We start from the raw sequence: 24,627 nt of genomic DNA, 5'->3' as shown, positions 1-24,627 counted from the left end.
GCTTGCAAGGTGTGAGGGACCCTCCGTGTGATTGCATTGAATTCCATAGAAACGACAACACAAACAGGCTGTTTGACTCAGCCAGTCTGTGTCCATGTTTATCCTCCACACACGCAGTGGTCCTAATCTCATGTGCTTTCCCTGTTCCCATATCTTTTATTCCCCTTTCCTTCAACCATCTATCTAACCTATTCTTAAAAGTTGACATGGTTTCTGCTTAAATAACTAACTCCAGTAATGCATTTCACAGCCTCACAATCCACTGCATAAAAAAAACCTTTTCCTGCTCTGTCCTAAATCTCTTCCATTTACTCTCGTATCGAGGCCCCTCGGCCACTGGAAAGTCTTTCGATCGACGGTACTCACAGAAATCACAGAAACCCCACAGTGCAGATAGAGGCCATTTCGGCCCATCGAGCCTGCACCGACACATATCCCACCCGATCCCCGTAACCCCTGCACCAACACATATCCCACCCTATCCCCGTAACCCCACGTATTTAATCCCCCTAACACTAAGGGTCAATTTATCATAGCCAATCAACCTAACCCGCACATCTTTGGACTGTGGGAGGAAACTGGAGCACCCGGAGGAAACCCACGCAAACACGGGGAGAATGTGCAAACTCCACACAGACAGTCACCCGAGGCTGGATTCGAACGCGGGTCCCTGGCGCTGCGAGGCAACAGTGCTAACCACTATGCCACAGTACTATGTCCCATCCTTCATAATTTAAACACCTTTATCAAATCAGCCTTGTCTCCTCTGTTCTAATTTGTATTTTATTTTCTTGTAACTACTAAATCTGTGCTGTAACCTCTATTGCCTTAAGTGTACTTACTTATTGTTGAGCTCCAATCTGTAAGATCTTTGCACAATTCCCAGAAGCAGCCTGATGGAGGCAATATAGACTGTGAGTAATTGCACATCAGCCTTGGGCATCCATTGTGGAAATTCACTCCTGGGGACTCATGGCCACGAACCAGCTGCCAGACACTTTGAATAATTTCCTCCGGCAAAAAGAATATGTAATACACATGTTTTATTACCCGTTTGCTTTGTCAAGTTGTAAAATGTGTTCCCTTTTAATCAAAGCCCAACCATGATGACGCAGGTACCAGGAATGCAATTCGATGAAGGCAGGGACATCACAATCGCAAACCAAATTTCATCTTTATTGACATGACTATAAAAATGTTTTTTTTTGCAATTCAGTTGAATGCTTAAATGCTACTTTTAACACAAACAAAACCATCACAAGGCTTTGGTAGTTTGTGAATTTCAGTTCAGATAAATCAAGTTAAATTGATAGAAAGGAATTGTTACCACCCGCACCTCTATTATTCCATCTCCGGAGCTTTTAGAAGTTAACCTTTTTATAAAGCTTTGCCTTAATGTTTCAATGGTATATAAATTGTCTTCTGTTGGGACTAAATTCTTAGACATTGAAACATTAAACAGTAAATAATGCAAAATGTAATAACTAGTGTATCTCCTGTAGCACTACTTGAATGACTTGGGGCTGGGGAGTACTATCTCGTATCGGCACAATGTCTATTACTTTAAGCGGATTTGGGCATGTTGTGGTATTCCGTAACCTCATTCATGAAGACTATTTAACCTACTGTCACAGCAGTAAATCTTGATTTGTGGTCCGGCACCAAATGAGAGGCCTTCTGTTGAGGCCTCGGAGCAAGAGGAATGGCGCCCAACTCCAGGACTGAGCTAAAGGCCTGTAGAAAAACACAGATAGCAAGATGGAAGCTGAGGCCTGGAGTCCAGGCTTGGAGGTGAAGAGCAAGTGCTGGAAGGAATGAAACTGGAGGCAGTGCTGAAATTGAGGTGAAAGGAAGTGAGAAGATGGTAGCCTAGAGCTGGACATGAGGCAAGGAGTTGTATGGAGGTAGTTGGACATTCAAGCCTGGGAAAGGTTGGTCAGGTCTAGGATAGAGTGGAATGTTTAGAGGGCCTTGAACTTTGATCCTGGGTATTTTGAAGAAGATGGGTATTTTGGCAGGAGCCTGAGTATTTGCTTTGATGTTAGCGGCTGTCCAAAGTCTCTGAGCCATTGCTGAATGGAAAGCACCCATTCCTTGTGGCAGTGTGAGGGGGGAGGCATCCTGATGCTGAGGTGCCAGGCACTAACACTGCGGAAGCAGAAAACCCAGTGGGTACAGATCTGGTGGTGTCAGGGTGGGGTGAAGAGGAAGTTGTTGTGGGTGAAATCTGCAGGCTGACGCTGTGGAGGTCAGTGCATCCCAGGGATGAATCTGGGCAAGTGGTGAGTGTGTGGGGCCAGAAGACCCATAGAGATTGGCTACAGAGAGCTACAGCAGGGTTGATCCATGATAATAACAATGTTCTAATGGGTCAATCATAGTACTAGAATAATTAGGTCACGTGATTTTCATAGGCCTATCTAGATGGCTAGATGGCAAAGTGGACTGAATGAGCTAATCAGATGGCTAGCAGAGGCCTAAACTAAATGCAGCTTTTAATACTAAATACAGATTCATTTAATAATTTTCCATTTCTAAATCAGACAGAAAACCTGAGTCATTTTGAATATAAGAAACTCAAAAATTGCCAAACAGAAGCGTATATTAAATAATTTCATGCTACATGCTGTTGCAGGGTGACCTAAGAGGCAACATTGTTAGGAATTTTCTGTACCAAGATTATGAATGCAGTAATGTGATATATCCACAGGTTCAAATAACTGGCCCTGGATTCTAATCAGGATAATAACTTAAAAATGACAGCAATTTTTTTTTTAAACTGGTCCTTACCAAAGAACCAAATAGAAAATGGTACTTGAATCGGTGTTTATAAAGAGCAGAGTTGATTTAGAGGCAGCTGAACTGCAGCTTTTATGCAACAATCACATTGAGTTCTTGGGAAGAAAAGTCCTTTGAGGTGGGTGAAAACCAAATGCAAAAGTTAAGGCTTCTATTAATGATGTATATTGTTTGTACCTCTGTGTACAGCTGTACCTGACACATGCATGAGACTGTTTGAAGCCCTGTATTGGCTGTATCGCTCATCAGCAGAATCTTCTTCCTCTTCCTGTTGGTTCAGTGCTGGTCAAACCTCATAGCTGCCATGGAAGCTCAGTCCATTCCTTCTGCTACAAGGTTGAATCCCTCATGAAACTGAATTGCAGCGTCAGTGAATATGCGTAGCATAAATGCTCCTTCAGTGCCTGGTGCAAAGGTACTTGGAATGATTACATAGTGTCCTGGTGTAAGTTTACTACGGAGGTTTATGCTTCTCTGGGCTACATAGGCTCCGGAATCTGAAACCTCTGTATGACGTGTAAAATGCTCTGCAGTTAGAACCATCTCTGGGTCGAAAGACTGTCAGAAAAAAGAAGAAAATAACTTAATTCCAGTTCAGGTTAAGATTTTTTTCCTTTGTATTGGACACTGTGTGCAGCACAAAACCCATTATATATCCTGAGAGATGTTATCACAGAACATCAATGTTTTTATTGTTATATAAAGTAGAATGAGAAAATCAATACACTCCTTTGAAGGTTTGAAAGTCAGGCTGGAAATGGCCAGGTTTGATTCTCCATCTCTCTTGACAGTGAATCAACTGTGATGCCCCTCCACAGTTGAATAGTCTGATGGCACTCATTGTACAGGCTCACTCATGGTTGAGGAACTACAGGATGGTTGGCATTGATGGAACAGTACCAAGGAAGAGTCAGTGCCTTCAATCCCACATTTACTTTCATAACAATAGTAATCCACTTCAAGTAGTTCATTGGAGGTGAAGAATTTTTGGATGTTCTAAGAGACACGATAAGGTGCTATATAAATGGAAGTTCTAGAGGAATTGGAGAGGAAAATATTTTTCAAACTTAATCAAGTCATATGAACAAGATTAGATTTGCTTGCAAAGAAATATAGCTTCCTTGCCAGAAAATAACATCAATTCTCAACTTACCTTGTAGATCTGGATCCCAATAGGATTCATTGAGATTCCAAGCTTCCTGTCCATCCTTCGATAATTCTGAATTAAACAAATCAGAACAGTGCATGCCCCATCTACATGGTCTTCCTCACTGCTTGAAAGAACATCTATGGAGTGACAGACAGCACACGTCAAGAAACAGTCGGTTAGCATTTCTGTTCATTTAACAGAACAGATGTCACTAGAACAACTGAGGGAACCATGCACGTTTCACAGTAATGAGAAAGCAAGTGGAACAAAAAGAAAAATTGATATTTTTCAGCATAATGAAAAATAAAAACATTATCGGCAAAGGTACTGCTCAAAGGCACAGTCACATTGAAGGTAGCCTAGTTTGTGTTAACATACAACTTTACTACACTGCTGAGTGGAGGATATGTTCACACCTGCAGTTTCCTTATTGTCTTTCATTTACCTCTCTAGCTTCCCCTTTATAGTTAATACTAATTCCCCACCCCAAGCTTGCTGGGTAAGGTCTTCTGCTCTGATTGGCTGCTACATGTAGTCAAGACCCAAGCAAGGCAAAGCTCTAGCACAGTTTATTGTCATTTCTTCCCCCCAAACTGATTACTTTTCCTTTTCTTTCCATTATAATTTAACCTATTTCATCTAAACGTTAATTCTGTCTATCCATTAACTTTTTGAAGACTTTTTCACTTGATTGGAGGAGGTGACAAGTGATGGAGCATCCGAGAGGTCCATTAACAACTTCCTTTTATTTTGGGAAATGAGAAGTTTACGCAGAAGTTCTTTCTCACCTGTGTCTGTGATAGTGATGGGATACTGAGGGTTGCAGCTATACTTAATCATATTATTTCTGCATCCACCTGCGTTGATTCCAGTCACCCACCGACACTTCACCTCCTGCAAGCTGCCAGCATCTGTGAAGAGCAGAATAATGTTAACAATTTCCAAAACAATCAGCTATGTTGTTTTTGGGCTCTGATAGCTCAATTGGTTTCCACATGTGGAAGAAACTGTGCTATTCTGCCACATTATGTGGGAAAGGATTAGCTCTAACATAAGGAAGGTGAGGGAAGGGGAATTTCCCCAACACAAAATAGCAGGAAGTGGTGTCATTTTAAAAAGATGTGAAAAGTATTTAGAAGCTTTTTTTCAAAGGCTTGCCAGGCAGTATGAGGATGGGGCGGGGGGGGGGGGGGCATAGAGGAGGGGCAGTGGCCCTGGGCATTTGTAATACATAAGTGTATGTGAGAGACCTTGTTAGGGTTTAAGTGCGAGACATAAGCTTATGTATTATCAAATGATAGATAAGCAGAGATTCTGCTTATATTTTATTAATAGTCCTGTAAATTCAGACTTAAGTATATGTTAAAAGCTTCAAATGTATCTATATTATTAAATGAGGTTGTACTATTTTATGTTAAGTAATAACTCAATTCTCATTATCTTTCCTGGACACTTCCACACACGTTCATACACCACCCCATATACACTGGCCCAGGGGGGTACATTTCCAAGTACAGGCCAGTGACAAAGAACCTCACCTGCCACCAGTACATACTGGAAATTCCTGGTACATTGCTTACAATTTTCTAATATGCATTGGCTGAAGATATGGTTCCTCATCACTGGTGTGTGCTCAGAGTATTTAGGCCCATATGTACACCTAAAAAGCAAGGGTATGGAATAATAGCCTCTGCTATTTAAGTATGTTTTAGGTTTGTCAACAGGCACATGAATGGCTACATGCATATAGTCAGTGATTTCTATATCTTGGGGAAGCCACCAATTTGGAAAAACTAGCTGCCTCTGCTACTACTGCTGTTGGTTGATGCTGAGGTATATGGATGTGGTGTGAGCATAAACAAGGTGTCAATTACTTTCCTAGTTAAGTGTGTAGAGGTTCGCAAAATCCCCTCAGCCCCCGAAGATCGGGAAATATTAATCCACATCGTGGACAAAGACCTTGTGTGATTTAAATTGTCTCTGGGTTGGACAATGTTTTAAAACGTGCCCAGAACCACAAAAGGCTGCGTTAAGGAGCCCGTGAGCTAAGCAGCACTTGGACAACACCGGAATCAAAGAACTTTGTAAAAAAAATATCGCACACCTTAAAACAGAACATTTTATTAAAAATTGTACCCTTGAGTTTGGTAAATTGCCCAGGGATAAAAATGGCCGTCAGAAAAGCATGGCCAAGGACAAAGGGGCTTGGAAGCAGCTCGTGTGTGTCTGTGAAAAGGGGGAGGATCAAAGTTGGCAGTCAAATTCTGTCAATCAAAAGGGGAGTTTCCCCCTCCCTCCAGAGACAATCGATGTTTATTTACAAGGATGTTTGCACAAGGGATTCAAACCACTTGACTGTAGTTTTCAATGACCACAGAGAATGGGTTTCTGTTTACATAGTAATCCAACTCCGTTCAAAACCCATCACACACAATGAAACACACCTAAACTACGGAAGAGACTTTTTAGACTAAGAAAAGGAACAGTTTAAGAATGAATGGGTTTGAATCACCCATTACTAGACAATGGGGATGGTTTGGATCCCTTTGTTTTAGCCCAGAAAACTCCGGATGTGGGTGGGAACATTTCGGCCCCAGAATGAAGACACATTCAAAACCCCTGCAGTTTTATCGACAGCCATCACAGACAATGGCAACTTTATTCAAACCTATCCCAGACAAGGGGATGGTTTGGATCCCTTTGTTTTAGCCCAGAAAACTCCGGATGTGGGCGGGAACATTTCAGCCCCAAAATTGGGGTATATAGAGATAGCTTCTCGGAGGCCTCTCTCTCTCTCTCTCTCTGGCTTGCCTCCATGTGCCTTCTACAGCATGGAGTCTGTCTGTGGAAGTTAAACACCAGCAGTTTACTTTTAAACACTGGGGTGTTTTCACTTCTGGGCAGTGAAGATCTAAGATCGCAGGGCATAGAGCTAGCATTGCAAGTAGTGAGCATATATTTTTCTGGCCTTCCACAAGGCAACTTAGGGTAGGTTTAGGGGTGGGGGTAAAGTGGGGATTTCATTAAGAATTGTTATTTTAGTCATTTTTCCCTCGTTGTGTCCGTTTCTTTCCCTCCCCTATTTAAGCAATTTTACAGTGATTACTTTAATCGTGTGGTGTAGTTTCTTTAGTTTAATAAAATTTGACTTTCTCACATCCAGACCATTTGTCCGTTTTAATATATCATTAATTATAAGTTCCTCCAGTCAGAACTGGAAGGGTGGGTTTAGCGATTCGAAACCGCTGATTGGGATTGGTCAGAGTGCAGCAGCAAAAAGCTGCCTGACCAGGTGAATTACCGTAAACCAGGTAAAGGAAGGTAAATTACCGTAAACAAGGTAAAGGATGCCCCCTACAAGTGGTGCACAGAAGAGCAACTAATTCCTCTGATGTCCCCCTGGATGCCTGGAACGACTATCTGGCATAAAGGTTGAGAGCGGTGTTGACCTCCAATGCCGTGCTCATCATGCCCTGCTCTTCCATCATCATGCCCATATAGCAGACACATCTTCATGACTGACCTCCCCCTGAGGTGGCTTGTTCTTCAAGTTGCATACCTCCTAAATCTTCTCCCTCCCAGGCTGCTGCCTTCTCCTTCACCTGCTGCACTCAGAGATATCTGGCAATGGTCACTGTATTGATTATGTGCAGCAAGAAATGTCACTTCTCTCAGTATTGTGGTGATTCTTACTCTTCAGTCAACTAATGTCTGGCCTGGCTTAGAGCTCAATACTCAATTTTTGTTACTACTCTCACCAGCCCCGCTCCCCGCCTCCTCACTCCTCATCTAGATGGCTCTCTCATAATTAGTCTTAAGAGGCAAAAAACTGATTTTTATTTTCTTTGCTTAACCTATTTTTAAATATGAGGACCAGGTCCCCCACCCACAGAAAGTGAGTAACTTCCCTTAATAAACCTATTAAAATTCCTGTCATTACCTGCACCTCCATCACCATCAAAGTCAGGGCCCAGGGTCAAAACTGTGACATTTGCGAACTTTTCACAGAAGTCATCGAACTTCATCCTATGAAATAAGACAGTGCTATGACAGTGCTGGCGGGACAATCTACCAACAGAATAAACAGCAAAAGTACAATTATTAAATAATGTGAAGTCGATGGGCTGAGATGTCTTACCAGAATTCACCATCATCCTTCTTGGTAAATCCAAATGATTCCCTGGTCCAGATCGGGATTTGATTCCATAGTGGAGAACTTGCAGAAAGAAAGAATATCATGTTAATATACACTTCTTTTGCTAAGCATCCTAAAGCTGTCATATTTCTTCTTTCAAAAGGGTAGAGTCATTCAGAATTTCAGGCTTGCAGAATTTCCAACACAAACATGGCAATTCAGAGATGTCAAAAATGGGGATGCTTGAGGAAAAGTGCCATAATTTTCACATGAGGATATTTTTTTATTTATACTTATCAAGGTATGGGATGCAAGTGCTGGAGAATGAAATGTCTTTTGAACATTTGCACCCAGTATAAACATCAAGCAACTCACAGCATGAGCATAGGATGACTTGAATGCAACATAAAAGCTCGCTGTCCCCTCTAGAACTGAGTAGCTGTGGCAGCAACAGTTGTTGGTGTTACTCCATTGAAACCTTTAAAGGACATAATGGGAGAAATTCCAGGGGAAGCCCAGGAACTGCCTTAGATATGCCCACTTTGAAATAGTAGGACTGGTGAAAGATCTGCCTCTTTTTTTTATTTCTGACCCGCCCCCTAATTATTGTAACATTCAGCTAAGACACAGGTGTGACTTGACTTGTCAAGCATATTTAATTAATATCTTAATGCATCACAAAATCCTGTTGACCTACTTCCATAAGTATAGGCTTGTGTGAAGGCTTTGACTGGACAAGCAGGTTCTCTCTCTCTCTGCATTCTCCCACAACATGCCACAACCCCCAACCTCAGAAGGACACCCCTACTGCACTAATGTGACACTAAGTTTTCCACACCCATAATTTTCATAAGTACCAATCTGTCTTGGAATATAATTTCTCTCAATTGCGGGATCTAGGTAATGAACGTAATGAACTGTTTTTAAACTCTGGGCCTAGCCAGATGAAGTAAAATTATCTTTTCCAGATATGTATGTTCCTAAGTGTTAAAACTGCCCAACAGAATCTGCCAGGTTGGGTTTGCAAGACTAGGGGGGAAAAGACCCTGTTATCACTTCTCTTCAGGGCAGTGTCCGACAAATGGGCAGTGTGAAAAGTTTAGAGTTGATATTTAAAATGAGAGCTTTTTCCTATTTAAATTATCAATAGCTAATATTAGCAGTAGATTCCTATTTAAAATGTAGAGAAATCCCACAATTTAAAAGTTAAATAATACCAAATTCAAATAGCAAAGAGACTAAAACTTGGCATGCTGCCAATCCTAACTTCTCCTGAACCTCCTCCCACAGGATCATATAAACTTGGCATGCTGCCAATCCTAACTTCTCCTGAACCTCCTCCCACAGGATCATATGCTAACCTCCCTGTGTATGTGCAGGTGGCTGAAAATATCAGCTGGGGATCAGCTTTGTATTTGCCGTCTGGCTAAACAAATGCATCAATGCAAACAAAGAACAATTTCTACACTTGGGGCCGGGAATTAAAACATTTTGAGATGACATCTTAAGCCAGCCCATGCTCGGCCCCCTCCAGGATCAGCTCCCCACCCCTTGGGTAATGTTTCCTGAGGCAGTGTATATTATCCGCCAGTAGGTAGCGCTGTTGCACTTAATATCTTTTTGTCAAAATTCAGATTCCTATTTACAGGAAACTCTTTTTTATCCGGCACCGACGGGACCGGCATGGTGTCGGTTGATCAAAAAGTCCGGATTACAATGAGGTATACTTACCAAGGTACGAGAGCCCTGTACACGGCCACAGGTGCAGGAGCCCCAGTTACATGGCACTTGTGCAGGAGTCCCGGTTACACGGCCACAGATCCAGGAGTCCCTGTTACACGGCCACAGATCCAGGAACCCCGGTTACACGGCCACTAATATATAGTAAAACTTACCTGAGCCTACTCCTGAATTTTGACGGTTAAAAGAGAGTTTCCTGTATTTGACCTGGCAGCGAGACAGAGACCCTCGACCTGCAGTGTTCTCAAAAGGAGGAAGAAATAGGTGATAACTATTGAGGTCCAGGGTAAGTACATATTTCAGAGTGGCAATGCCTCTCTACAATGAGGGTGACTGGAGACGAGCAGGAAAAATAATTCTGGAAAAAACTGGAAGTGAAACATTATAAAATTAGGATTTAGTATTTTCTTCTGAGTGCACCATGAACACAGCCCATGTATTTCATGGTACAGGCATCCATCATTTTTATGCATGATATTTTAAGTAATGGCAAAGAGATCTGTTATTGAAAAAGTTCAAACTGTAGGGAGTTTCTGTGAAATTCAAAATTTACACGTTTATTTTTTTTTGTTAAAAAGGTCATTCCCCGGCTTTTATTTGTTTTTTATTAGAGGTTTTTTTTAGTCCTCACAGGGGACTAGCACTGAAACAGCATCGAAACTTGTCTGATTCTTGGCACTGGTGTTTGACGCAGTGTGGCACTCAATCACAGCACTCAGTGGTGCAGCCGGCTCCGCTCCCTTGCTGCTTGCACTGAGAGCAGCAATGTTTCAAACAACAATTACCTACACTGTTCTTGTGACTTTTTTTCGGGTGAGCTGGTTGTCGTTTACAAAAGTTTTGTTCTGGATTAAATTTTTACAAGTCTGCACTGCTCGTAGAATTACAAATAGAGGAAATCATTTTATATAAATCATATTTAACAGATATATAAATCATACTTTAACAGTGCCGCACTGAGCTACAAGGTCCTAATCAGCAGTTCTCTGCAAAGTTACTTTAAAGAATCCCTCAATTCTCATTCTGGTTCCATGATCATCAGTGTCACCTCAGTCACACGTGCTCAATGGAAAGCTGACAATCCTTTCAGACACTACAGAAAGGACTGAAAGGTATGGCCAGCTCTGGTCACCAACACAGAAGGGTGATATCCGGAATGATCTGGGAAGAGCCACAAGACTGAGTTAAGATGAAAGACTGGAGAATCTTGGGTTCTTCATCCTTGAAAGGAGGCAACAAAGAGGGAGCCTTATGTAGAGGGATATATAATAAGCAGGTTAGAAAAGGTTATTCCCCCAGTCTACTTCAAACCAACCTTGACAATAGGATGGGAGGGTGCAGGTTTAAACTAGTAAAAGGCAAATTTAGGAGTGTAAGAAAGTTCTTTATCACACAAAATTAGATAAATCTATGGAATGGATAGTGGGGTAGTGGAGGCAAAAATGTTGGCGGCCAGGATAGGTGTACTGTAGGATCATGTTATGCAGTGGAGGAGGTGGTGAGCTAAGAAGTGTTGAGTGGTCTTCCTGATCTATATCTATTTTGTGATTTTTTTAAAGCTATTCACCAAACTCCAAATCCACAGAAAGAAAACATCATTCAATGAGGATGACATAGGAAGTAGTGCCTGTTTGGCAGATATGTGTGTACTGGGATGTCCTTTGGGATCACCTCAGCTCCAGAAATGTTCCAATATATAACGTTACACGTTAGATGACAGTGAAGAAGCAGATATTATTGTACATGATATCCTGATTTAGGGAGAGAATAAAGAGAAACATGACTAAAGGTTGGAAAAAAATTCTACAATGATTAAGGGAACAGAATGTGAAGCTGAATGTGAACCAGCGCAGTTTAAAGTACAAAAGGCCAGTTAGAGAGGATGCATGCTCACTGTAGAGGGACTCAAGGCTGATGGAAACAATTTGGGAGCATTCAAACAGACAAAAATACCAGCAACAAAAAAAGCTGGTGAATGATTTTGGCAAGCTCCTGCCAACTCTGTCAGAAAGCTACTGGAAAAAGATATAGGGGGTAGAAGTTCCACGGGGGTTCTTCGGCTCTCCCGCCATAACTTTGGTTGAAATCCTGGAGAAAATGCTTAAACGCCATTTCTTTGGAGGTTTTCGCCAACCCTACAGCAGGAGATCAAGCATGTCATTGGATTGATGGACACGAGAGTGCTATTTCGAAGAAAAGCAGAGGAGTTTTCCCCGGTGTCCTGGCCAATATTTATCCCTCAGTCAACACCTAGAATCATAGAATCAGAGAATGGTTACAGCACGGAAGAAGGCCATTCGACCCGTCGAGCCCGTGCCGGCTCTCTGCAAGAGCACTTCAGCTAGTCCCACTCCCCCGCCCTTTCCCCGTAGCCCTGCAAATTTCTTTCCTTTAGATACTTATCCAACTCCCTTTTGAAAGCAATGATTGAGTCTGCCTCCACCACCCTTTCAGGCAGTGTGTTCCTGATCTTAACCACTCGCTGCATAAAATTTTTTTTTTTCTTACATCGCCTTTGGTTCTTCTGCCAATCACCTTCAATCTGTGTCCTCTGGTTCTCAACCCTTCTGCCAATGGGAACAGTTTCTCTCTATCTACTCTGTCCAGACCCCTCATGATTTTGAACACCTCCATCAAATCTCCTCTCAATCTTCTCTGCTCCAAGGAGAACAACCCCAGCTTCTCCAGCCTATCAATGTAACTGAAGTCCCTCATTCCTGGAATCATTCTTGTAAATCTTCTCTGCACCTTCTCTAAGGCCTTCACATTCTTCCTAAAGTGCGGTGCCCAGAATTGGACACAGTACTCCAGTTGGGGCCAAACTAGTGTTTTATACAGGTTCATCATAATTTCCATACCTTTGTACTCTATACCTCTATTCATGAAGCCCAGGATCCCGTAAGCCTTTTTAACCGCTTTCTCAACCTGCCCTGCCACCTTCAACGATTTGTGCACACATACCCCCAGGTCTCTCTGTTCGTGCACCCCCTTTAGGATTGTACCCTTTAGTTTATATGTCCTCTCCTCATTCTTTCTACCAAAATGTATCACTTCACACTTTTCTGTGTTAAATTTCATCTGCCACGTGTCCGCCCATTTCACCAGCCTGTCTATGTCTTCCTGAAGTCTATCACTCTCCTCCTCACTGTTCACTATACTTCCAAGTTTTGTGTCATCTGCAAATTTTGAAATTGTACCCTGTACACCCACGTCCAAGTCATTAATATATATCAAGAAAAGCAGTGGCCCTAGAACCAACTCCTGGGGAACACCACCTTCCTCCAGTCCAAAAAACAACTGTTCACCACTACTCGCTGTTTCCTATCACTTAGCCAATTCCGTATCCATGCTGCCACTGTCCCTTTTATTCCATGGGCTTCAACTTTGTTGGCAAGCCCTATTATGTGGCATTTTGTCAAACACCTTTTGGAAATCCATGTACACTACATCAACTACATCAACCCTCTCTGTTACCTCAAAGAACTCAATCAAGTTAGTTAAACATGATTTGCCTTTAACAAATCCGTGCTTGCTTTCCTTAACTAATCCACACTTGTCCAAGTGACTGTTAATTTTGTCCCTGATTACTGTTTCTAAAAGCTTCCCCACTACTGAGGTCAAACTGACTGGCCTGTAGTTGTTGGGTTTATCTTTACTTTTTTGAACAATGGTCTGTGTGGAGTTTGCACATTCTCCCCGTGTTTGCGTGGGTTTCCTCCGGGTGCTCCGGTTTCCTCCCACAGTCCAAAGATGTGCGGGTTAGGTTGATTGGCCATGGCAAAAATTGGCCCTTAGTGTTAGGGGGGGATTAAATACGTGGGTTTACGGGGTTACAGGGATAGGGCTTGTGTGGGATGGCTGTCAGTGTAGGGACCGGGTGCTGGGGTTTGGATGATCAGCCATGATCTCGTTGAATGGCGGAGCAGGCTCGAAGGGCCGAATGGCCTACTCCTGCTCCTATCTTCTATGTTTCTATGTTTCTATGTAACATTTGCAATTCTCCAGTCCTCTGACACCACCCCCGTATCTAAAGAGGATTGGAATATTATGGCCAATACTTCCGTGATTGCCTCCCTCAATTCCCTCAACATCCGAGGATGATTCCTGATGCGCTATCAATTACTCATAAAAGACTGAGAGTTAAGAGAGTAACTAAAGGCTTTTATTAACAAAAGAATGAAGGTCTGCCTCGAGTGGTCGACCGGTCCAGAAATACAAAGGGCTGGGGAGCAGTCACCTTTATACTAGGACTTGTGGGAGGAGTCAGCCGAGGCATGTCCAGGCATGTACACAGTGGAATACAAACAGTGGTTTACCACATTCACCCCGTGTTTAAAATTGAGTCCGGCGGGGTGAAGTGTATTAAAAGTTAGTGTATTGGAGTCTCTCCGGAGGTCTTGTCTGCCGCTGTGATCGGCGTGGCGACGGCAGGGGTAGTGGAGCTTCCGGCGTCGAGTCCTGCGTGGGCTGTGGCACAGGCGTGTCGTCCTCGTAGATGTCGAGCGGGTCGCGGGGCCCAGGCCTGCCGTCTGCTGGGGCTGGATATCGGATCGTGGGGGGGGGTGGTAGTGAGTAGTGGGTTACTGCGGCCCCCAAGGGTGCAAGGTCTCTTATGGAGACTGTGTCCTCCCGCCCGTCCGGGTATGCAATGTAAGCATACTGGGGGTTGGCGTGGAGGAGGTCGACCCTCTCGACCAGGGGGTCCGTTTTATGGGTCCTCACGTGCCTTCTCAGTAGGACCGGCCCTGGGGACGTCAGCCATGGCGGTAGCGATGTCCCCGATGTGGACTTCCTTGGGAAGACAAACATTTTCTCATGAGGGGTGGCGTTAGTGGCAGTGCAGAGCAGTGACCGAATAGAGTGGAGCGCATCAGGGAGCACATCCTGCCAGCGGGAGGTTGGAAGGCCCCTAGACTTTAAGGCTAGCAGGGCGGCCTTCCAAACTGTCGCATTTTCTCTTTCCACCTGTCCGTTCCCCCGGGGGTTGTAACTGGTGGTCCTGCTTGTGGCAATACCCCTAGTTAGCAGGTACTGACGGAGTTCGTCGCTCATAAACGATGAGCCCCGGTCGCTATGGATATAGCTGGGGAAACCGAACAGGGTGAAGAGGTCGTTCAGACATTTAATGACCGTGGCACTCGTCATGTCCGGGCAGGGGATGGCGAACGGGAAACGGGAGTACTCATCAATAATATTGAGGAAGTACACATTGCGGTCGGAGGAGGGGAGAGGCCCTTTAAAATCAACGCTCAGGCACTCGAAGGGGCGAGTGGCTTTTATCAGGTGGGCCCTGTCTGGTCTATAAAAGTGCGGTTTGCACTCAGCGCAGACTTGGCAGTTCCTGCTCATGGTCCTGACCTCCTCAATAGAGTAAGGCAGGTTGCGGGCCTTGATGAAGTGGAAGAACCTGGTGACCCCCGGGTGGCAGAGGTCATTGTGGAGGGCCCGCAGTCTATCGATCTGCGCGCTGGCGCAGGTGCCACGCGATAGCGCATCCGGGGGTTCATTGAGCTTCCCGGGCCGGTACAAGATCTCGTAATTGTAGGTGGAAAGTTCGATTCTCCACCTCAAGATCTTGTCATTTTTGATTTTGCCCCTCTGCTTGTTGTTAAACATGAAAGCAACTGAACGTTGGTCAGTGAGCAGGGTAAATCGTTTTCCGGCCAGGTAGTGCCTCCAATGACGCACAGCCTCCACAATCGCCTGGGCCTCCTTCTCAACAGCGGAGCGTCTGGTCTCCGGGCCTTGGAGGGTTCGTGAAAAGAAGGCCACGGGTCTCCCCGCCTGATTGAGGGTAGCGGCCAGGGCAAAGTCGGACGCGTCGCTTTCCACCTGGAAGGGGATGGATTCGTCCACTGCGTGCATGGTGGCTTTGGCAATGTCTTCCTTGATACGGTGGAAGGCTAAGCGGGCCTCTGCCGTCAAGGGAAAAGAGGTGGACTTGATCAGCGGATGGGCCTTGTCCGCATAGTAGGGGACCCACTGGGCATAATAGGAGAAAAACCCTAGGCACCTCTTCAGGGCCTTGAGGCAGTGGGGCAGTGGGAGTTCCATAAGGGGACGCATCCGGTCGGGGTCGGGGCCGATGACTCCGTGTTCCACAACACAGCCAAGGATGGCGAGGCGGTTTGTGCGGAATATGCACTTCTCCTTGTTATATGTCAGGTTCAGGAGTTGGGCGGTGCGGAGGAATTTTTCAAGGTTTGCGTCATGGTCCTGCAAGTCACGGCCGCAGATGGTCACATTGTCCAGATATGGGAAAGTGGCCTGCAACGCATTTTGATCTACCATCCGGTCCATCTCCCTTTGGAAGACGGAGACCCCGTTGGTGATGCCAAAGGGAACCCTAAGGAAGTGGTAGAGGCGGCCGTTTGCCTCAAAGGCAGTATACTGGCGGTCCTCAGGGCGGATAGGGAGCTGGTGGTACGCTGATTTCAGGTCAATGGTCGAGAAGACGCGGTACTGCGCGATCTGGTTGACCATATCAGCTATGCGGGGGAGTGGGTAGGCGTCCAGCAGGGTGTAGCGATTTATTGTCTGGCTGTAGTCGATGACCAAGCGCTGCTTCTCGCCGGTCTTAACGACCACAACCTGGGCTCGCCAGGGGCTGGTGCTGCCCTCAATAATCCCTTCCTTCAGGAGCCGCTCCACTTCGGTTTTAATGAAAACCCTGTCCCCGGCACTGTATCGCCTGCTCTTTGTGGCGATGGGCTTACAGTCGGGGGTGAGGTTAGCAAACAGTGGGGGGGGGGTGACTCTGAGTGTGGAGAGGTTGCACCTGGTGCGCGGCGGGCAATTTGGGAGCTGCTGGCTGCGGACTGTGAGTGGGGGTAGGGGTCCACCGTACGCCATCGTAACACTTTTAAAGTGGCACTGAAAATCTAACCCCAGCAGGACGGCAGCGCAGAGGTCGGGCAGGACCAGAAGTTTAAAATGATCGTACACGGTCCCGTCTACTACGAGTGTCACTACGCAGTAGCCGCCGATGTCCGCCGACTGGGACTCGGAGGCCATAGAAATCCGCTGGTGCGCAGGCAGGACTGGGAGAGAGCAACGCCGCACCGTGTCGGGGTGGATGAAGCTCTCCGTGCTCCCAGAGTCAAAAAGGCAGATTGTATCGTGGCCATTTACCTTAATGTCCATTGTGGAACTGGCCAGCTGGTGCGGTCTCGCTTGGTCCAGTGTAACGGATGCCAGCGTAGGGGTCGGTGTGTCGCTGCGGGTATCAGATGAGGCGGTGTTGGGGGCCTGCTGCGTTCCGGCTGTCGTCCAAGATGGCGGCGTCCATGATCCCCATGTGGCTGGAGGCGTCCAAAATGGCTGCTGTACCGGTGGTTCGCACATGGCCGGGGAGGCCCAAGATGGCGGCCCGCATGGCCCACACATGGCGCTGCTGGGGTTCAGGGTGGCTTTGGCCCTGCAGACGTTAGCGTAGTGTCCCTTCTTCCCGCAGCCCGAGCAGATCGCGTTTTTCGCCAGGCACCGCGCTCTGGGGTGTTTTGCCTGGCCACAGAAGTAGCATTTCTGGCCTTGGGGCACTGCTGTCTGGCCTTGGGACACTGCTGCAGTAGTTGGGCCGTTGCTGGGGTGTGGCTGGGGTGGCACGGCGCTATGAGGCGGTCCTACCGTGTCCCAGGCTGTCATTCCCCGCGGCGTCCACGGTGCAGAGGAGTAGGCATCCATGCCCCGGTAGGCTGCATCCAATGATAGTGCGAGTTCAGAGGCCTTGTTGAGGTCGAGGTCACTCTGCTCCAACAGTCGCTGTCGGGTGTAATTGGATCTGTGGCCCGCTACAAAAGCGTCCCGGATAAGTTCCTCTGTGTACACGGCGGCCTTTACATCCTTACAACCACAGGCCCGGCCAAGCACAGACAGTGCCTGAAGGTATTCCACGGTCGATTCCCCGGGTTGTTGTTTACGACTCCCCAGAAGGTGCCTGGCGTACACTTCGTTCACTGGGCGCGTGTACTGGTCCTTGAGGAGCTTGATAGCGTCCGCGTACGAGGTCGCGTCTTGGATGACCGAGTACACTCGGTGGTTCACTTTGGAGGTCAGGACATCCAGTTTGTCCTCGTCCGATTTGATTGCTGCGGAGGCGGTCAGGAATTTTTCGAAACACTTAAGCCAGTGAGTAAACTTGGTGGATGAGTCCGCCTCCCGATGATCTAAGTCCAGGCATGCTGGTGTGAGGATCTTCTCCATTATAAAAATTTTGTTAATAAAATTGATGCGCTATCAATTACTCATAAAAGACTGAGAGTTAAGAGAGTAACTAAAGGCTTTTATTAACAAAAGAATGAAGGTCTGCCTCGAGTGGTCGACCGGTCCAGAAATACAAAGGGCTGGGGAGCAGTCACCTTTATACTAGGACTTGTGGGAGGAGTCAGCCGAGGCATGTCCAGGCATGTACACAGTGGAATACAAACAGTGGTTTACCACACATCCCATCTGCTCCTGGTGACTTATCTACTTTAAGTACAGCCAGCCTTTCTAAAACCTCCTCTTTATCAATTTTTATCTTATCAAGTATCTCCACTTACTCCTCCTTTACTATGTCTATGGCAGCAACCTCTTCCTTGGTGAAGACAGATGCAAAGTACTCATTTAGTACCTCAGCCATACCCTGTGCCTCCATGCATAGGTCCCCTTTTGGTCCCTAATCGGCTCCACCCCTCCTCTTACTACCCTTTTACTATTTATATGCTGATAGAAGACTTTTGGATTGCCTTTTATGTTGGCTGCCATTCTATTCTCATACCCTCTCTTTGCCCCTCTTATTTTCTTTTTCACTTCTCCTCTGACCTTTCTATATTTAGCCTGATTCTCAGATGTATTTACAACCTGACATCTGTCGTACGCACTCTTTTTCTGCTTCATCATATTCTCTATCTCTTTTGTCATCCAGGGAGCTCTGACTTTAGTTGCCCTGCCTTTCCCCCTAGTGGGAATGTACCTCAACTGTACCTGAACTATTTCCTCTTTAAAGGCAGCCCATTGTTCCATTACAGTTTTGCCTGCCAATCTTTGATTCCAGTTTACCTGGGCCAGATCCGTTCTCATCCCACTGAAATTGGCCTTCCCCCAGTTAAACATTTTTACTCTAGATTGCTCCCTGTCCTTTTCCATAGCTAATCTAAACCTTATGATACTATGATCACTGTTCCCTGAATGTTCGCCTACTGACACTTGCTCCACCTGACCTACCTCATTCCCCAGAACCAGATCCAGCAATGCCTCCTCCCTTGTTGAGCCAGAAACATACTGATCAAGAAAGTTCTCCTGAACATACTTCAGAAATTCTTCCCCCTCTCTGCCCTTTACACTATTACGATCCTAGTCTATATTAGGATAGTTGAAGTCCCCCATTATCACTGCTCTATAGTTCTTGCACCTCTCTGTAATTTCTCTGCAAATTTGCTCCTCCATATCCTCCCCACTATTTGGTGGTCTATAGAATACACCTAGTAGTGTAACGGCACCTCGATTATTTCTTAACTCGAGCCATATAGATACTGTCATAGCTAAAATGTTCCGGTCCCCTAAAAGCAGATTATCTGGTCATTATCACATTGTTGTTTGCGGGACATTGCTGTGCACAATTTGGGAATCAGTGCGGGAATCGCGGGCTGAGCGGCTGTATAAAGGCTCCAGAGCCCAGGTAAGGCCTCACAGCGTCGGCGGGAATCTCGAGCAGCAGCGCGGCTATAAAAGGCCCCAGAGACCAGGTAAGGTTTACCAGTCTCCAGTCTGGGAACTCGGAGGGAAGGAGAGAGGTAAAAAGTAATCCAAGTGTGACGTCACCAGAAAGCGGGTAAGTGATTGGTTGGTGAGTATTTCTCCCTTTTTAAGCTGAAATCTCTTTGGTTTATAGTTTCTAAGGTGCGATATTCATCATCTAGAATCGGGACAGAGGGTATTTAAAAATAATATCAAATTTAATTAATTACATAGAATGGGAGATCAGGTGATGTGTTGCTGCTGCAATATGTGGGAGCTGGTGGACACCATTGATGCTCACGGTGATCACATTTGCAGTAAGTGTTGGCTGCTCGAGGAATTCCGGCTCCGTGTTGAAGAGCTGGAGTCCGAGCTTCAAACACTGAGACACATCAGGGAGGGGGAGAGTTACCTGGACTCTGTGTATCACGAGGTAGTCACACCAATTAGATTAATTAATTCAGATGTAGTCCATGGCCAGGGTCAGGATGGTGTGACTAGAAGTGAGGCAGGTACGGGGATCCAGGAGGTAGTGTTGGAGGAGCCGCAGCCCTTGCACTTGTCCAACAGGTTCGAGGCTCTTACTCCCTGTGAGGATGGGAACAGGGACTGCGGGGAGGATGAGCAACCTGGCCACAGCACCGTGGAGCGGGGGGCCATTCAAGTGGGGGGAGTTAAAAGAAATGTTGTAGTGGTAGGGGATAGTATCGTTAGGGGGATAGATAGAGTTCTTTGCAGCCGAGGGCGAGAGTCCCGAAGGCTGTGTTGCCTGCCCGGTGCCAGGGTTAAGGACATCTCCTCTGGACTGGAGAGAAACTTGGAGTGGGAGGGGGAGGATCCAGTTGTCGTGGTCCATGTTGGTACCAACGACATAGATAGAACAAGGAAGGAGGTTCTGCTGAGGGAGTTTGAGCAGCTAGGGGCCAAATTAAAAAGCAGAACCACAAGGGTAATAATGGATTGTTACCTGAGCCACGAGCGAATTTGGCTAGGACAAATAAAATTAGAGAGTTAAATGCGTGGCTCAAAGACTGGTGTGGGAGAAATGGGTTTGCTTCCTGGGACACTGGCACCAGTACTGGGGCAGGAGGGAGCTGTTCCGTTGGGACGGGCTTCACTTGGCCAGTGCTGGGACTAGAGTCCTGGCGGATCATATAACTAGGGCTGTAGAGAGGGCTTTAAACTAACGAGTGGGGGGGAGGTTCCTAGAGAGCAAATAATAAAAATGACAACAGAGAAGGTCATAGACTTAGGTAGCAGTGGGGAAATTAAAAACCAGAGCGTGTCAGGAAGGGGCAGAAGGTATGGAGTAAAAGGTAAAGTAATAAAAAGGGCAAAAGCAGGAACTAAGTGTCACAAAACATATTTGAAAGTTCTCTATCTGAATGCACATAGCATTCATAACAAAATAGACGAGTTAATGGCACAAATAACTACATATGGGTATGATCTTGTGGCCATTACAGAAACATGGCTGCAGGGTGACAATGCCTGGGAATTAAACATACCAGGTTATTTAACGATCAGGAAGGACAGGCAGGAAGGAAGGGGAGGTGGGGTGGCTATGTTAATAAAGGAAGGAATCACTGTAATACAGAGAAATGATATTGGGTCAAAAGATCAGGATAATGAAACAGTTTGGGTGGAGGTAAGGAATAATAAGGGGAAAAAAACATTAGTGGGCGTAGTCTATAGGCCTCCGAACAGTGGCAACTCTGTTGGACGGAGTATCAATCAGGAAATAGTTGAGGCTTGTAATAAGGGAACATCTATAATTATGGGGGATTTTAACTATCATATTAATTGGACAAATCAAATTGGGCAGGGCTGCCTTGAGGATGAGTTCATTGAGTGTATTAGGGATGGGTTTCTTGAGCAGTATGTAACTGAACCGACCAGGGGGCAAGCAACCTTAGATCTGGTCCTGTGTAACGAGACAGGATTAATTAAAAATGTCCTAGTAAAGGATCCCCTTGGAATGAGTGACCATAACATGGTTGAATTCCATGTTCAATTAGAGGGTGAGAAGGTTGGATCTCAAACAAGCGTGCTAAGCTTGAATAAAGGAGACTATGAAGGTATGAGAGCGGAATTGAGTAGAGTGGATTGGGAAAATAGATTAAAGGGTAAGACGATACATGATCAGTGGTGTACATTTAAGGAGTTATTTTACAACTTCCAAAAAATATATATTCCACTGAGAAGAAAAGGGTGTAAAAGAAAAGACAGCCATCCATGGCTAAGTACAGAAATTAAGGATAGTATTCGACTAAAAACAAGGGCATATAAGGTAGCCAAATCTAGTGGGAGGATAGAGGATTGGGAAAACTTTAAAAGACAGCAAAAAATAACAAAAAGATTGATTAAGAAAGGGAAGGTAGATTATGAAAGTAAATTAGCAAAAAATATAAAAACAGATAGTAAGAGTTTTTATAGTTATATAAAAAGAAAAAGGGTGGCTAAAGTAAATGTTGGTCCCTTAGAGGATGAGACCGGGAAATTAATGGTGGGAAATATGGAGATGGCAAAAACATTGAATGAATATTTTATATCAGTCTTTACAGTAGAAGACACTAAGAATATCCCAACACTGGACAAACAGGGGGCTAAAGGGGGGGGAGGAGCTAAACACGATCAAAATCACTAAGGAAGTGGTACTCGGTAAAATAATGGGACTCAAGGCAGATAAATCACCTGGACCTGATGGCTTACATCCTAGGGTCTTGAGGGAAGTGGCGGTAGGGATTGTGGATGCATTGGTAATAATTTTCCAAAACTCCCTGGACTCAGCAAAGGTCCCGGCAGACTGGAAAACTGCTAATGTAACACCCTTATTTAAAAAGGGTAGTAGACAGAAGGCTGGAAACTATAGACCGGTTAGCCTAACATCTGTGGTAGGTAAAATTTTGGAGTCCATTATTAAGGAGACAGTGACAGGACATTTGGATAATCATCATTTAATAGGACAAAGTCAGCATGGTTTTATGAAGGGGAAGTCATGTTTGACAAATTTGCTGGAGTTCTTTGAGGAAGTAACATATAGGGTGGATAAAGGGGAACCAGTGGACGTAGTGTATTTAGACTTCCAAAAGGCATTTGACAAGGTGCCACACAAAAGATTATTGCTTAAGATAAAAAATCACGGGATTGGGGGTAATATTCTGGCATGGATAGAGGATTGGCTATCTAACAGAAGGCAGAGAGTTGGGATAAATGGTTCATTCTCAGACTGGCAATCAGTAACAAGTGGTGTTCCGCAGGGGTCAGTGCTGGGTCCCCAACTCTTTACAATCTATATTAACGATTTGGAGGAGGGGACCGAGTGTAACATATCAAAGTTTGCAGATGATACTAAGATGGGAGGGAAAGTAGTGAGTGAGGAGGACATAAAAAACCTGCAAGGGGACATAGACAGGCTAAGTAAGTGGGCAGAGATTTGGCAGATGGAATACAATACTGGAAAGTGTGAGGTTATGCACTTTGGCAGGAAAAATCGTAGAGCAAGTTATTATCTTAATGGCAAGAAACTGGAAAGTACTGAAGTACAAAGGGATCTGGGGGTCCTGGTGCACGAAACTCAAAAGGTTAGTATGCAGGTGCAGCAAGTGATTAAGAAGGCCAATGGAATGTTGGCTTTCATTGCTAGGGGGATAGAATATAAAATAGGGAGGTATTGCTTCAGTTGTACAAGGTATTGGTGAGACCACACCTGGAATACTGCGTACAGTTTTGGTGTCCATACTTAAGAAAGGACATACTTGCTCTCGAGTCAGTACAAAGAAGGTTCACTCGGTTAATCCCAGGGATGAGGGGATGGACATATGAGGAGAGGTTGAGTAGATTGGGACTCATTGGAGTTCAGAAGAATGAGAGGCGATCTTATTGAAACATATAAGATTGTGAAGGGGTTGGATCAGGTGGATGCGGGGAGGATGATCCCGATGATGGGTGAAACTAGAACTAGGGGGCATAGTCTTAGAATAAGGGGCTGCTCTTTCAAAACTGAGATGAGGAGGAACTACTTCACTCAGAGGGTGGTAGGTCCATGGAATATGCTGCCCCAAAAAGCTGTAGAAGCTACATCATTACATAAATTTAAAACAGAAATAGACAGTTTCCTAGAAGTAAAGGGAATTAAGGGTTACGGGGAGCGGGCAGGAATTTGGACATGAGTCCAGGTTCGGATCGGACATGGCCCTGTCGGTAGCGGTGCGGGCCCAGGGGCCGTGTAGCCTGATCCTGCTCCTATTTCGTGTGTCTAATTCTGTTAGATTCAGGAGATGGTTCTGTGATAGTAGATTGGCGGTTAGGATCAGATCAGCCATGATCTTATTGAATGGCGGAGCAGGCTCGAGGGGCCGATTGGCCTACTCCTGCTCCTATTTCTTATGTTCTTATCTGGTCATTATCACATTGTTGTTTGCGGGACATTGCTGTGCACAATTTTGGCTGTCACGTTTCCTACATTACAATAGGGAGGTTATGCTTGAACTGTATAAAACACTAGTTAGGCCACTGCTAGATTACAGCGTCCAGTTCTGGTCACCACATTACATGAAGGATGTGATTACACTAGAGAGGGTGCAGAGGAGATTTACGAGGATGTTGCCAGGACTGGAGAATTTTAGCTGTGAAGAAAGGTTGGTTGACTGGGGTTGTTTTCTTTGGAACAGAGAAGGCTGAGGGGAGACTTTATTGAGGTGTATACAATTATGAGGGGCCTAGATAAAGTAGACAGGAAGGACCTTGTTCCCTTCGCAGAGAGGTCAATAACTAGGGGCCATAGATTTAAAGTAATTGGTAGAAGGATTAGAGGGGAGTTGAGGAGAACCTTTTTCACCCAGAGGGTGGTGGGGGTCTGGAACTCACTGCCTGAAAGGGTGGTAGAAGCGGAAACCCTCATCACATTTAAAAAGTACTTGGATATGCACTTGAAGTGCTGCAATCTACAGAGCTATGGACCAAGAGCTGGAAAGTGGGTAATAAAAACAGACAATGCTGGAAATACTCAGCAGGTCAGGCAGCATCTGTGGGGAGAGAAACAGAGTTAACGTTTCAGGTCGATGACCCTTCGTCAGAACTGGAA

At 45.3% G+C, this 24,627-nt stretch overlaps 1 protein-coding gene across 1 annotated transcript in view; it reads right to left on the bottom strand.

Annotated features, from left to right (window-relative positions):
- Positions 1 to 1,190: 1,190 nt before the first annotated feature.
- Positions 1,191 to 24,627, bottom strand: part of LOC147102532 (calpain-A-like) — an 82,775-nt gene continuing 59,338 nt past the window's right edge. The window contains exons 9-13 of the mRNA XM_085965082.1: positions 8,088 to 8,165; positions 7,890 to 7,975; positions 4,738 to 4,860; positions 3,953 to 4,086; positions 1,191 to 3,357 (exon numbers count right to left, since the gene is read on the bottom strand). Coding sequence (XP_085821208.1) covers positions 3,112 to 3,357; positions 3,953 to 4,086; positions 4,738 to 4,860; positions 7,890 to 7,975; positions 8,088 to 8,165 — 667 coding nt within the window. The 3' untranslated portion in view covers positions 1,191 to 3,111. The remainder of the gene's footprint in view (positions 3,358 to 3,952; positions 4,087 to 4,737; positions 4,861 to 7,889; positions 7,976 to 8,087; positions 8,166 to 24,627) is intronic.

The sequence above is a fragment of the Somniosus microcephalus genome, chromosome 22 (genome assembly GCF_052327205.1).
Source record: "Somniosus microcephalus isolate GS21.2 chromosome 22, FLI_Smic_1.0, whole genome shotgun sequence".
NCBI classification, from domain to species: domain Eukaryota; kingdom Metazoa; phylum Chordata; class Chondrichthyes; order Squaliformes; family Somniosidae; genus Somniosus; species Somniosus microcephalus.
Note: the sequence above shows the minus strand (reverse complement) of the source record. Positions and strands in the feature narration are given on the sequence as shown.